We start from the raw sequence: 15,131 nt of genomic DNA, 5'->3' as shown, positions 1-15,131 counted from the left end.
AAATGTATCAACTGAGGCAATAAAATGATATAATACTCCCATAAAATCAATATCATCCTTCGCTTTGCCAATAATTTCGAAGAGGAGTTGCCAGGGAATATAAGCTTACGCCTTAACGGTCTTGACCAGACCGGACAATGTATTCGGTGTATGAGTATTGCTACAATGATATTGGGCAGAGTGTAAAACAGGTTTTTATACTTGCTACCGATAGTAGGCTACCACAAAAGTTATACAGCTGTAGCTAACACCTCAGTCGCACGGATTTGGTTTTAATGATACAGTAAACATATGATGTGAAGATAGACCCCGTACGCTAGCTAGATTTGTACATGAAAAAACGATATCATTCTTATTGATTGGTTGAATAAGCATCATTCGCTCTCTACATGTTATGTATGTCGCCCATGATGTTGTGTGATTGCGGGTTGGCTCACATAAGAGAGTCACTAAATATTCACAAACAGAAAGTTAGATATTTCGAGTAAAATTTTTGTAACAAAGCAAGTAAAATCTTCGAGATTGTAAAGGTGCATGCTCGTTTTGAGTTGGTTTTTTATGCTGCCGGCGTCATTCATAGAGTGGCCCGCAGTTGAAATGCAATAAATTCGATCCAAAGATGTCAATATGAAGTGAAAATTTTAATATATGAAAAAGGTTCACAGTGCAGAACCTAACAAGGTTCTGTTGTGAACGCGAACCTCTAAATTCCCGAGGTTCACACACAGAACGCGAACGTGAACCTCGCGTTCACACCATCCCTAGTATACATACACTGTCCTAATGTCATATTTCTCTACCAGATAAGATGACAATTCAATTACTGGTCCGGAGCACAGGTAAAAGGGCTAGAGAGTGACGGCACAATTTCCATTGGTGTGTTATGATACCGCGCACTGCATCGGTGTCGCTACCAGACTTTACAACTACATAATTCTAGTTGTATAACAAGAGTAATTAGATCGAACTACCAGTAAATTTTAATCTAATTTCTGGTTTTGCTGAAATACTGCAGGAGAACTGTGTAGTACGAAATGAGGCAAGCTTGATGTACAGACAATTACTTGTGAGCAAGAACTATGATTTGATATTAACTGAACTTGATGTTTGTTTTGATTCTTTCTAATTACGGTAAATATTTAATTCAATTTCCCAAGTTTTAGCGAATTCGGTAGTTCCAATTTTAATCTGGTTTGAAAAAAACGTGTAGCAATAATTCCAAATCTGAGACTTGTAGCAATGAGGAAGTTGCATACGCGTATTGAGAAAAAGCCGCGCGATACTTGATATCGTTATATTAGCTCTGCACACATGGGGTGCAGGAGAAACAATGCAAGCGCCAAATGACTCAGACGGCCTCGCGCCATATTAAGTTGCATTTCGTCTGCGCGTGACGTCATACGTCGTACAAGAGATTTGCTTCCGCCGCTAACAAAAAAGCGGCGACGAAAAGCGAGAAAAAATGACCTCACTCGGGAGTATATAAATAAGAAGTTCGCAGTCTCAAACAGCAGATAGCTGAGGTCAGAATTGGCTTGGGTATTACTGACAAGTCCACGTACAAACAGCGGGCTTAAAGGGCCATGGGTTTACGTACAAGGCAAGCTCAGAACTACATTCAAAGACCGTTATATCAATTACTAACGTTCAATGTCCTATGGAGTGCAACTATAAACGGGCAGTATACTACAATAAGCGATTTTAGTCCGTCATGTGCAGAGAGCTGTGTTCACATACCCAATCGACTGAGTTATCCCAGAAAGCACAAAATGGAACAGATTTCACGGCGATCTTTGGGCAGGTGGATTACGGAACTGCAAAGAAACAATTCCATAGTCCATTCATATTGAAAAACAGTAAACCCAAATAATTTCGGCTGGCACTCATCAGGGGTAATCGTCGTCAGTGACTAGTAAAGAAATGGGAAGAAATATTCGGGTTTATTTCAATACGAATATACAATTCAATTGTATATTCGAGTGCTGTATCTCCACGAGTCTCAGCAAAGAAACATCGGGCGTACGTCGTGTATAATGACGCGTTAAATCAGCGACCCTTCGCACCCTGGACGCATGCAAAAGCCGCGGGCTATCAGACTTGGATGTCATGAATCAAAAAGGATAATCAGATATCGACGCTGCAATTAGATGCGTCGGAACAGGGTGGATGCAACTCGTAGATACTATATTTAGCACGGGATGGCGTGGACAATATGAAAGCGGTAATTAAATATCAAGGTCCTTAGCTGAAGTCGTACTCATAAAGCGCAGAGCGGGCTGCAGGCGTGGTAGTCGTAAATTGAGAGTTGTAAAATCAGAGCGGCTCACTGAATCTTGAACAAGACATGGTCCTAGCACCAGAGATTACACTAAGCATTCAATATCAAGAGTATCATGAATGTTGATTGTAGAAGGATTCAACATCTGTAAACCGTCAGGGCTGGAATTCATCAGCTATAATCTGCGAGTAAACGTTTAGCTAATACAACCCCAAGGCAAGTTGACGATACGGATAAACCGATTGATGAATTTCGCTCTACATATCACAGATAACAGTGCATGTCATGTTAACGCGCCGTATTCCACATAATATTATTTGGATATTATTTCATGAGACGATTAGGGTAGGCGCAGACCTCCACCATTAGAAACATTGAGACTGACAACCAGTGCGTCGTTAGTTATTATGGTATCGGAAAGGGGGTTACGTTAAGTCACTTAAACCTTACAAGTCATTCATACCCAAAGACACGCTATCTTACAGCATTGTACACATAGTTTACGGTTAATTTACCAATTCATCATTTCAGATTGTAAAATCATAACACTCACAGTTCAGAATGAACGCCGCGTCTGGATTAGTACTTATTGTTTCTCTGATCGGGATATGCACCGGTCTTGGTAAGAAGAGCGCGTCTATCAATTTACCATGGCCTGGTAAGTATTGCATACATTTCAACGTCTGCGTATCCGCTGACTGATTACTTTTTTCCCCGTAGGGTATCCCTTCCAAAGACCGCCAGAGGGATATTTCCCGGCGTTGCCGCAGGAAGATGTTTACTACTACGAGGCGTACGACTTGGGAGAAGCGGATGATCTCACAGCCCCGGTGAGTGTATAAGCCATTGATAATCGTCGCAATCGCTACAACGCAAGACTTGTTGGTATAAATATGTTACGAGGAGGGTCGTGCAGTAATATCTGGGTACTAGAATTCAAATCTAGCATAAATTGTAATCATTCGATGTTCCAAGTCGAGAATTTCAGTCGCTTTTTGCGAGTAACGAACAGTATACGCCTTCACACCAACAATAATATTTCATCTGCGAGAAATACAGTTTCAATACTTTTTCTCGCATTATTTTCGTACAAGGATTACGAATATTCATGGACGGGCATCTCTGTGAAGTATAGTGATCGGCCCTTACAATGGGCACAAACCGCCACGAAATAGTCATAGTCCAGAAATTCTGGCATCATTTTCCTTGTGCCCGTTCAACTGATTTCTACTGATATCTACAGTTGTGACGGATTAATAGGGAGGATTCGATTTCACAGTCCTAGTTACAGGCCTTTCTGCCGTTTCATAGAACCGCAATCTTGCGATATTTTTATATGGTAAAAATCAATTAGCTATCGTAGTGGTATCATACAATCCATTGAATTGCTATTGTTAGCAGATAGATAATGCGTATGTGATTTAACCTGGCTTCAAGCAAAGATTCGACGCGCGGCACATCAGTATCAATAAAACGTCATTTTCAAAATTTCAGGAAGCGCCAAACCCGAAACCGGATCGCAGAGTGTCCAGCGCTTTCAAGGTGGACGTGTCGCGTTCTCTGCACGACTTCACCTTTGACCTTTATTCGACCATGGTGCAGAACAAGTCTTCGGAAAACATTGTCATTTCGCCTCTATCCATTTACACGGCGATGAGCATGCTAACGCTTGGTAAGTGGCATTATTACAATATCGCTATTCAATCCCCCGACTTTACCGGCTATTACCCATTGCAGATGTATGGATGGAAAATAAGTATATTTCCAGATGTATGCCATAGCGTACGATGCAAACTAAGCCATAAGCACTTTCTGGTACCCAATTTGTCTTTCACACCCAATCAAATGGGCGAATACTATTCAAATACGCAAATCATTATGGAGATAAATCCCGGGGATTTTGTGGTTCTGTTTTGGTGTATCTTCTTTCGGGCATTCATTCGGTGGAGCGCGAAAATATAACACGGAACAACCCTGGGTGTATTTGAATCGTGTCCATCCATTAGAACCCGATTACCAGAAAGTGCCGTTTACTGGATTTGCAACATAGGCTATGAAAAACACGATTTTCGTCCACAATCTGGCAATATTTAAAAAACTAGCTGCTGAAGTTGGCATTTGGGAGACCTACTAATTACAAATTTATTTTGTTCTTGTCTGTGTTCTGTTAAAAATCACTCCAATTTACTGTTCTGATATACATCACAGACTATCACGGTCATAAAAGGGTAATTGTGTAACGACGAGTAGAGATAATTTAGCTATAAGTGGATAGCACAAAAATCCAAAATCTTCTGATACACCTGAATACATCAAACCTGGTCATTTTACGGCCCGCGGGACAGGTACGCCCCGGATGCCGACTTTGACCTGCCGGCGAAACGTAGCTTGGAATTTAGAAAATATAACCGACTTTTGAATGTCAATGCGTTCTACAAACTAAACCGGAAAAGCGTTGATCCGAAACCCGCTTATTTATGTGCCGTGTGCGCTTATAGCCTTCCGTACGTCGTATGCGTGATGCAGATTAAATATATAATATAACGTAACATTTAAAGTCGCAGATTCCAGATTGTGTCATTCATAAGTAAAAAGTGGTTAAAAGAAAGAGGTTTGAACTACAGCATGCTAAAATTACATCACAAAACATACAAAATCATTGTGGCATGCGTAAGTAATTGAGAAATTATTTTAGTCTGCTTAAACGCGGATGGGTCAACTCTATTTCTCATTACCTAATGTCAAAAGTTAACACACCAACTCATCAGCCTGTGTAAATAATGTCATTCAATGATCTTTCCGTCAAGATATAAAATTAATACATACGCCTCATAATCTAGTACTTCCGTCTCGGCCCGACACGATATTGTCTGATTCTGTAACTTCGGAAAAATAATCGCCCACCGCTGTACTATAGTTTAGATTTCGATATATATATATATCGGCTTTCAATTAAATAAAAGGGCAAAAGAAAACAGGAAACAAAGGAACATCAAGATATCAGTTTTGGGCCCTTATCAAGCGCCTCCAGCGTGGGCGGTCGTGGGCGTCTTCGAGCGATAGCCCGCGTTGCGCTAGCTCGGTCTCTATTGTTGAGCGCCATGTGGTTCTATTCCAGCCACCTCTGCGCCATGGCTCTGTCGGAATGTGGTTGATGATGGCGGCGGCTGGTTGATCGTCTTAGATTTCGAACATGAATCGTTCTAGCCCTTCATATGCTAAAATCGCTCATGTTATCGACAAGATCCATGCTTACAATATCAGTATCAGCCTGTCGCCCAAATTACCAAGTTTTCACATTCGTTAACAGGCCTGGGCGGCAATAGCCGAAGCCAAGCCTTGAAGGTCATGCACGGAGAAATCATCAACGACATCCACGTCAGCATGGAACAATTATCGCAGGCGCTTTTCGAGGAAAATCGGGAAAATGTCACGCTAACGGCCGCGAATCGCATCTTCGTGGATCGATCCATCCAGTTGCTCAAACCTTTCAAGCGCCAACTCCAAAGGTGAATAATTAGCTGCGGAAAATTGCGTCGAAGTGACACTTGATGTAAAAGCAGGGCATTATACGAAATCTACGATTCGGTTCGAATTGGAATTAACCATCTCTATAATCGAGATCGCCAGCATTGCTAAATTATGAAAACTATTCGTTTACTTTCCAGCGAATACCACGCAAGTGCCAAGAAAGTCAATTTCCTTCGCCAGCCAGAGCTCAACAGGCGACGCATCAACGGTTTCGTACAACGTCACACCAACAAGAAAATAAAGAACCTGGCCCCGCCCGGGTCCATCACAAGAGACACGAGATTGTTTATCGCCAACGCGATGTATTTGAAGGTGAATTAAGGCTCGACATACTTCATTAATGTGGTTAAAGTACCATCGCCTTTCTACCGCACTGCCAGATAACTGCCTCAATCCCACAAAAGAGTTCTTGGCATTATAGCGGCTGTATGTACAAAGTGGCATCATCGTGAAAACAGCGTCGCAGTCATTTTTGTGCACATCATAGTGTTTTCACGAAAACCCTATTAAATTCATTTTCGGTAACGATTGAAAGTTAGCGGGCGCTGTATTCAAATCGGCGATGCGCCGTTGCTATGCGCCACTCTCCTCATTGTGACGTCATAAATGAAGCATGTACTTTGTACGTAATACGCACAGTAGGGCTGTTCAAAAATAACTTTTTTTTCCGGATTTCAGCCATTCAGCGATTAAATTGTCACGTTACCCTAAAAAACGCTGCACACCAAATTTGGTTCAATTCTAACAAGTATAGGGCTCCGCGGATCCAATTAAAATTTTTAATTTATACAGGAAAATTGAAAAAAAAAATTTCCTGTATAAATTAAAAATTTTAATTGGATCCACGGAGCCCTATATACTTGTTAGAATTGAACCAAATTTGGTGTGCAGCGTTTTTTAAGGGTAACCTGACAATTTAATCACTGAATGGCTGGAATCCGGAAAAAAAGTTATTTTTGAACAGCCCTAACGCACAGTACCGATGCAAGAGATAATAAGCGTTCCTCCATATATTTCGTTGATAAATCTACGATATATAAAGCGTTCGTAATCATATACATTTATTTCCAAGTCATGTTAGTTAATATCACACTTGGACAACTAGATAATTCTTGTTGTCTAATATTAGACTGATTAGAACGAACTGCCGGTAATCTAAATTTAATCTAATTTGAGAAATGTTTTTATGGTTTAATGTTAATTCTAATCTAATTTCTAGTTTTCCTGAAAATGCTACGGGAGAACTTTATCGTGCGAAACGAGCCAAGCGTGGTGTACAGATATTGCCATTCTCATGCTTATGATAATGGACTATGATATGATATGAACTTGATTTTTTTGTGTTTCTCACTGATCCGGAAGTATCGGCGAATTCAGTAATACTAATTCGAAGCTAATTTCAAAAAATTGTGTCGCCATAATTTGAATTCTAATCTGGTTTAGAAAAGCTGACAATTTTGTTGTCCACATGCTCATTGCATAATATTGGCCAATGCGTTATGGAATTTGAGCTTGTAGTGCCGATATCTATAAAAATCATGCCCATACATCGCCCACAACGTTGAATTGCGTAACCAAAAACATGCGGGTTCAATTTCTATTGTCAAATTCGGCGTGAAAGGACCTTTACCGAATTCCAGATTTATCCTGGTGCACGCGGGGCATAACAATATCTGCATTTTTCAGGCCTATTGGAAAACACCATTCTCGAGCAGCTCAAAACGCACATTCCGCGTCACGTCAGACGAGGTGATCTCAACGCAAACCATGACCAGCATGGGAGCCTGCACTCATATCGCAGACGACGATTTGCGAGCCACGGTTGTACGCAACCCCATGAAAGGTAACGTTATTGGGTTCGATCAGAAGTGTCATCGAAATTTTGCTGTCCCGAGAGCACAGTTTGTCAGCTGGTAAATTTGCAGCTATTCCAAATTATATTGGAATCAGCTACACATATTTTTCCAGATTAGAATAGAATTAGATTTATAGCTACATTTTTTCTCAAAATTATATTGGAATTGGAATTATAGCTACGTATTTCGTTCCAAATTAGATTAGAAGTCGAATTGTAGCTGAACAGATTTTTCCAAATTAGACTATAATTAGACTTCTAGCAACATTTTTTTCCAAATTACATTAAAATTAGAATTATAGCTGCACAGTTGTTATTTTTCAAATTTGATTGTAATTAGAATTACTGAATTCGCGAAAACTTCGAACTCAGATATAGTTCAGTTCATATCGAGTCAGATTTCATTTTCGCAAGCATGACAACGATAAATGTCTGTACAGCAAGCTCGGCTCGTTTCGCACTATGCCGTACTTCTGCAGCATTGTCAGAAAAACCAGAAATTAGATTATTTAAAAATTGGAGCATAGAATAATTTGACAAATTAGATTACAAATAGACTTCTCTCTAGCATAAAATTATCTAGATGTCCAAGTCTGCGTTACGGGTCATCTCTGACACCCAATAATGACATTTCATACACACTTATAATCCAAGTACACACGGTTACATGTGTCAATATCTCCAGGTTCCCTGAGCATGATCATGATCGTTCCGAACGCGGCCGGGGACTTCTCCCGCATAGAAGACTCAAACGGCAAGCAAAGAGTGAGGCGTGCGCTCGAGAAAATCTACGAAACCGATGAAGACTGGATGTCATTCTGCCAGCTCAGCATGCCAAAGTTTAAAATCGACTACACCGTCCAAAATCTAGTGCGCGATCTCAAGAAAATGGGCATGAAAGACGTGTTCGACTCGTCAGCGGCAGACCTCACTCGTATGACTTCTGCAGATGAAAAATTATACGTCAGCGACTTCAGACACAAAGCCTCCATCGAAGTCAACGAGAAAGGAGTGGAAGGCGCAGCGGCGACCTCAGTTGTGGCCTCTCAAAGAATGATGCCGTGGCCGGTGCCTGTCGACAGGCCGTTTATGTTTATCCTGCGAGACGACAAGACAGGAGCCACGCTTTTCGCGGGGAAAGTTGTGAGGCCTGATATTGACTGAGAAGCTGACACGCGCCTGGCGTTTGGAGTTTGACGGCAAGATCAAGTGTAGAGGGACGGATCTACATGCGGCGCGCTTGTGTGAACGATAATGCACACGCGCCAGCGGGACAATTCAGACATTCGAATCACTGCGGTCGGGTTACTGATAACTGCACGATTCTCAGATGATTTTCACGTCATTTTCCATCGATAGTATTTAAGTACTTTGAACTATTTTTTGAATAAACAAACATCGACTATGTTCACTTGTCCACTGCGGTGCTCGGGTACCACCTGGAGAATTTTGGATTCCCGTTCGTGCGGCTGTGTGTTACGTCTATTAGCGGATGGCTTCTTAGCGCCATCTAGCGTCTAGCCTGAAATACTTCAATATGAACGTTGATACAGCAGGGCGGTCAAACATTAAGTTGGTTACCTATAGTCGATTTGAGTCGCGTGACGGATTCACAACTTTTGATTGCTGACATACCGGACCAGTAAAATCATAGCAATGTGTTACCTCCAAATCCACACATTGTTTATCGCAGTGGTTCCCAACCGGTGGTACGCGTACCACTAGTGGTACGCGAAGGTATTCCAGGTGGTACGCGAGTAATTTCCCGTGAAATCATAGATCACCTCTCGCTACTCAATGCTCAGTTGAGGCATTACTTTCCGGATGTAACATGTTGTGCCTACATGATCGATCCATCCTCTGTTAATCCGGCAGACCTACCTGCCGGGTCACAGATATCCAGGATGACCAGACAGCAAAGACGGAACACAAAGATTGTTCTCCAATTAACTCCTGGCTTAGCATGGCCTCCTCGTACTCAACTCTATAGCTTCTCACGCTATTCCCCAGCTGCCAATTTTCCCTTTTACGTGGGAGTGCGAGCAAGGATTTTCATCCCTGATGACTATCAAGTCGAAGAAACGAAACCGACTTGCGCACACGCATGACTTTCGATACGCTGTGAGCAAACGTATATGCCACGCATATAAACAAATTAAAAAAATGCAGCAATCGCAATAAATAAATTGACTTTTGTTACTATTACAACCAGGACCGTAACTGTCGCACCACAAACCCCCCCAATTGGGGAAGGGGACGAGCTCGAAGGGGGCCCAAATTATTTCGTGAATTAGCATAAATTATAGAGTATTTTTTTAAAAATTATGCAACTTTTTCAAAATTTCAAATTGCCAAATATCTTGATTTCTTTCCCCGAGAAAAAATACGCAAGATTGATAGAAATGGGCATATCGGCGTTGGCCATTACCGCGCCACGATGCACCAAGACATATAAAGTTTTAGGCCATGTAACATGCGACTCCAAGAAGTGTGCCAGAACGATCGGCAGCGAGAAAACCTTGGCCGAAAAGGACTGCCCTTATGCTGACCGAAAACTTCGTTATATATACAAAATACTATAGGTTTAATTGTCCATAAGCCCCTAAATGACTAGCGTCGAATGTTCCTGTCTTGGCAATCTGAACCTCACAAGGTAAATGCCATCCCGCAGAGAAAAATTATATGCCAGTGAAGAAATATCGATTTGAAATCGTGTGCGTCTCTCAATTTAGTAGCCTACGTTTGGGCGATTCTATATTTTTTTTATATAGCAGACAGGAGGTCACGAAATAACATCATGCTACGGAGTCATAACAATGGGCCCTACAGTTTCCTATACACCTGCCGGGAAATGTGATTACCTGAGCAGAGAGGAGAAGAAATTGATAGCAATATATATGCAATTCCCGATCTTATTGACCGATTTTATCATTAGTTATCGAAAATTTTTGCGCCTCGCGCTGGCTCATTAAACAGTACGACTAATTTCGCGTCAAAGGGAACAACGTGATTTGGGATAGGTTTATCACCCTATGAGAGACAAGACCAAAGTTTTCTTTTTTTGGGGGGGGGGGGGGCTGACGAAATGCTGTTTCATTCCTGCCAACGGGTATACGCCTAAATATGTTTAGTTATTATTGAGGGGTCCTATCTTTTCAGACACACCTAACTCAGCTTTACCTGTAAATCTGATTACGTGAGCAGAGAGAGGATAAATATTGATAGCAATATATATGCAATTCCCGATCATATTGACCGATTCCATATTGAATCATACAAATTTTTCGCGTTTTGCGCGTTCAGGCGAGAAAAGCTGACTCAGTAAACGGCCCCCAGTGCAGATGATAAGTAGCGGTAAACAGCGTATAGCCTGAGGGGGGTGTGGGGGCCGAATCCCCTCCAAAATAAGATTTATCATCATATGGGGGGCCCAAGACCAGCGTTTTGGGGGGCTGACGAAATGCTGTTACGGCCCTGATTACACCTCACATGGGTCAAATACGTGATTATAACGTCATAAATGGTGGAACTTATGTAGGTGGTACGCGGGCACTGCATAAAACCTCTTGGTACGTGGGTGGAAAAAGGTTGGGAACCACTGGTTTATCGGAAGAGCGCGTCGTAATCACTTATCAAGCTTTACACATAATATTACGACTTACAGGGCTCTATTCTGGCAATGTCTTGATTTGCAAACAACGGAATTTGCAAATTTACAATGATTTGTCGATTTAATATTGCTATAAAGTACAATAACAGCTGCTCTAGCAGGCGGTTAATGACAATATAAGATCACGTATTTCTACGGCCCTTAGTTTTAGTGCGGAGTATGTGTTATGAGGAATGCGTAAGATGGCATATGCAGTAGGGCGGAGTGGAATTGGATACCCGGCCGGATTTTCCCATTTTGGGCCGGAGCCGGTTCGGTGCCTTTTCTGACACGACCGGAGTCGGATCGGAGCCGGATCAGAACTTTTTACTATGAATATGTCAGCCTTACCCTCTTCCACCCTCGAATCACTAGTTAAAGTAAAATTTTCACGGAAATAAACCACATGCTAAGTCCAAGTTGGCATATTTACTTCAGATAAGGGTTGGGTTTGATCTTTGAGTTTTTAATTTCCTGTTTCCATTGTTTCAATCAATATTCAATACCATCGTGTGACTAGATAATTATTATCGTTTTTTATTTCGGACCGGATCACGGTCATTTCTAGAATCCGGCCTAGGGTGTCGGACCAGAGATTTAAAAACAGGATCGTAGCAGGACCAGAGAATTTGTCGATACTTCCGCACTAATATGTAGTAGTACATTAAAAAATAACATGCTCGACATTTGCTGCCTTAAGAGATTGTTTACTAGGAAGTATTTATTACTAAATATCTCACTTTTGATAGAAACATGCAGGATACAACAAGCGCTTTTTTTAATTTAATTAGCATTGCTTTGCGTGCCACATATGTTTGACACCCCTGTCCTACAGGAATAATACGGCAGTCATGAACGAACTGCTTTCAATCAAATCAAAATCAACTGCTCAAACTACATTATTACGGGTTGAGTGTTAGATCGCTATATGGCAATCAAGTCCACAGCCTGCTATCTTTACATTGCATCGCATTGGGTGCGTAATGTGCAATTGCTCATGGATTAGCTTTTAGTGAATAAGGCTAATGGTCATTGTTCGAATATCACTTATTATTACGTCATCAAAGTGTGGGCGATTTGAAAAGTTCGAATATGTACCTAGTACCTTGTAGCCGCCACAAATAAAACCACTACCACAAACATGCGTTGCTTCGTGCTACAAATTTTGAATACGGTGTTACAACCGATCTAGATTGCAATTCGTCCACGACGACAAGAGTCGCTCGCGACCTTTTAACGTGTTCCCAGAAAGCTACACGCGTGATGTCAGTAGAGATGGGAAATAGTTAACTTCCGCCATCACGTGGCGCCTATGACGGATGCCAAAGTACCAGTGTTGCTAATCGACACACTTTGGTGCCATATTTCGTGAATTTTCCCGCACATTTGTAATGGCTACTAATTGCTTTTACGGAAAGAAGATGTTTGTTATTCTTAACACTATTCGAATCTGAATTTACCCACTTTTAACAGCAGCTCGATAATTGTGGACTTGGGTTTTTAACTCAAACCACCGAATGCGGCGAAAAAAAGGTTGGATTGAACCTCTAACGGCCCAAGAGCTTTTCCTATTACCCTAGTACAGGCATAGTTGGCCTGTTCGAACTCATTCTTTCTTTGTATGTAAATGATAATTTCGTACTAGCGCAAGGAAGATTTGACTCCCTTTTCACAGAGAAGTGTTGTCTCCAAGTAGAAAAGACGCTACTGTACTAGTCTAATTGTGTGTTTTAAGTTAAGAAACATTAAGGGAGATGAAGTGAATTGCCGTAGTCGTTCAAGCTTCTATTCAACTTTAAATTCGGCCTGGGCCCCCATAGCATATTCCTTTACTCAAACAGTAAGAACAGCCTTAGCCAACATGATATTAGCCGCACTTATCCTGGACAGCATCAGCAACGAAAACGCATTAGCGTTGCCCTGTCCTAAAAGAATGCTTTGTGCACTGTAGTGTACAGGTACGGTCTACTAACTGATGTGGCACATTTAGCCACCAAGTGTAGTGTTGGCTTCAGACATCAATTTGGGATGACATGACTGGTTCGATCGCGATTATCAACCGTGGAATGCTCAATTCATTCTTATGGTAACACAATTCCACCAGCATATCATGACTGCTATATTCAACACGATCCATACGTTGTACAATATACAGTGTACCTGTACACATACAGTATGTGCAATTGTGCAGCCCGCTCACCAGATACGCTGTCGACCTTCAACGCTCGCGACTTACTGCAGAATGCAAGTCTCCCTTGAAAGCTACCTACACTCGACTCTGATTCAAGTTCAAACCACCAACTCATGAATAATGCAGGCTTTCCGCTCCCAAAATTCCATTCAGGCAAACCGTTGCGACGTAACATAATCTTGAAACTCGATAGATCGAATCTACCACTTCACTGCTCGCAGATCCCAATCTACTAATTTCAGGACAGCAGAGATCGATATCAATGATTGCGTTTTATTGGCAAAGCATAGAACCAGCAAATCATATACAAAACAGAACCAAATGTAGCCAGCTGCGGGGATGTTGGGAGACGTAGATCTATCATCGTTATCATGATAAACTGAACGAAACGTAGGCTATAGAACCCTATGCCTCAGCCGGGCGCAAATCGTGTGAAATAAGTCAGATTTCCAAGGTATGAAGGAAATAATCTTCGTACAGCAGTCGACCGAAATGCCAGGGGTTTAAGCTTTATAAAAAGGCTGACTTGAATTCAAACAATTGTAAATTCGGACATTCGCACCGCTCAAACATGAGACAAAACACAGCTACAATACACTCGATTGACATTGCAGCTGCGAGATAATGCCTCCAAATGTCGCCCACGCTAGGTGCAGCACGGCCAGCCAGGCTTGTGCAAACAGAACCTATCTATAAATACACGCAGCGCATTGTTTCGCCAGCGAGTTCGCATCACCCGCCGACCCCGTTGGAGTTCAAGCCAGTGAGCGACATCGGGTGTACCGCGTGACTTCGGGTTGCGCAATATCACGCGTGCAGCGCGGATTTCTAACGCCCTGATTTGAACAAGGAGGCGAATTGATCGAATTCGACTGCGCAGTTAACAGCCCCCGGAAGTGATCACTATGCACGCCACCGCCTAATAACACTTACTTATTCACTCAGACGGACATCTTCACTTTAACTTCTGCTCCAGCAGAATTCTATGTTACTTCTACTTGAGTAATTTGACCGCCTCTATGTGCAACCCCTTGAAAGCTTGCAATTCAATATTATCACGAAATTCAAGATTTCAGTATAAGTCAATATCAAAAGCCACAGTGCTCTCGTTCTCGAGTACGTTAGAAGCTAATGTATGATCGAGAAATCGTGACGCCTCTTTTTGCAATCCACCCTGTGGGTGACCTCATGGTTCTTACGTGGGACAAATGTTCGCGGAAAAACAATGCGCAGAAACGCCAGGCCCGCACATGCCTCTGACGTGCGCCCAGGGAGTATTTCAATTCAGTACCAATCATGCGCCGCATGCATAGACTGCTTGAGCGTATGGGTCCGCCATAGCGAAGTATGAACAATGAACATGAACATGAGCTGTATCTATAATTACGCGCATTATCCACCACGCTGGTGCATTTTATCACATCGATTTCGCTTCACATGAGCGTGCGGCCTTCTCCGTTTTTCACGAAGACATAGCCCTTCGTAGACAGTCCACGTAGCATTTTTCGACAGCAGCTGGAAATCACGAAATTTCGCAGCTAGCAAAAATTTCGTTCCATATCAAAGGGGCGGGAATTTCACACAATCTCCATTAATCACGAGTCATCCGAGACCGCAAACGCAATGG

General features: G+C 42.1%; 3 protein-coding genes across 3 annotated transcripts in view; 1 reads left to right on the top strand and 2 right to left on the bottom strand.

The window, feature by feature from the left end:
• The window catches only part of LOC145445031 (tripartite motif-containing 13-like), a 412,502-nt gene that overhangs the window by 217,460 nt on the left and 179,911 nt on the right, over positions 1-15,131 (bottom strand). The window lies entirely within an intron of this gene.
• The window catches only part of LOC145445008 (uncharacterized), a 118,362-nt gene that overhangs the window by 53,378 nt on the left and 49,853 nt on the right, over positions 1-15,131 (bottom strand). The window lies entirely within an intron of this gene.
• Positions 2,803-9,071, top strand: LOC145445018 (leukocyte elastase inhibitor-like). The gene is made up of 7 exons (XM_080323118.1): positions 2,803-2,936; positions 2,999-3,108; positions 3,773-3,950; positions 5,589-5,787; positions 5,947-6,121; positions 7,496-7,652; positions 8,350-9,071. The coding sequence occupies exons 1-7, from the start codon at positions 2,840-2,842 to the stop codon at positions 8,826-8,828; spliced, it is 1,395 nt and encodes a 464-aa protein (XP_080179244.1). The 5' UTR covers positions 2,803-2,839; the 3' UTR covers positions 8,829-9,071.

This window comes from Botryllus schlosseri, chromosome 8, assembly GCF_051294905.1.
Source record: "Botryllus schlosseri isolate E-star chromosome 8, Bs_hap1, whole genome shotgun sequence".
In the NCBI taxonomy this organism is placed as follows: Eukaryota; Metazoa; Chordata; class Ascidiacea; order Stolidobranchia; family Styelidae; genus Botryllus; species Botryllus schlosseri.
Note: the sequence above shows the minus strand (reverse complement) of the source record. Positions and strands in the feature narration are given on the sequence as shown.

What these genes read in the sequence shown, in the direction of transcription:
- LOC145445018 (XM_080323118.1), top strand. Translation starts at nt 2,840, where the DNA reads ATGAACGCCGCGTCTGGATTAGTACTTATTGTTTCTCTGATCGGGATA. An exon ending in TATCAATTTACCATGGCCTG is followed by an intron (nt 2,937 to 2,998) that starts GTAAGTATTGCA and finishes TTTTCCCCGTAG; the next exon opens with GGTATCCCTTCCAAAGACCG. An exon ending in GATGAGCATGCTAACGCTTG is followed by an intron (nt 3,951 to 5,588) that starts GTAAGTGGCATT and finishes ATTCGTTAACAG; the next exon opens with GCCTGGGCGGCAATAGCCGA.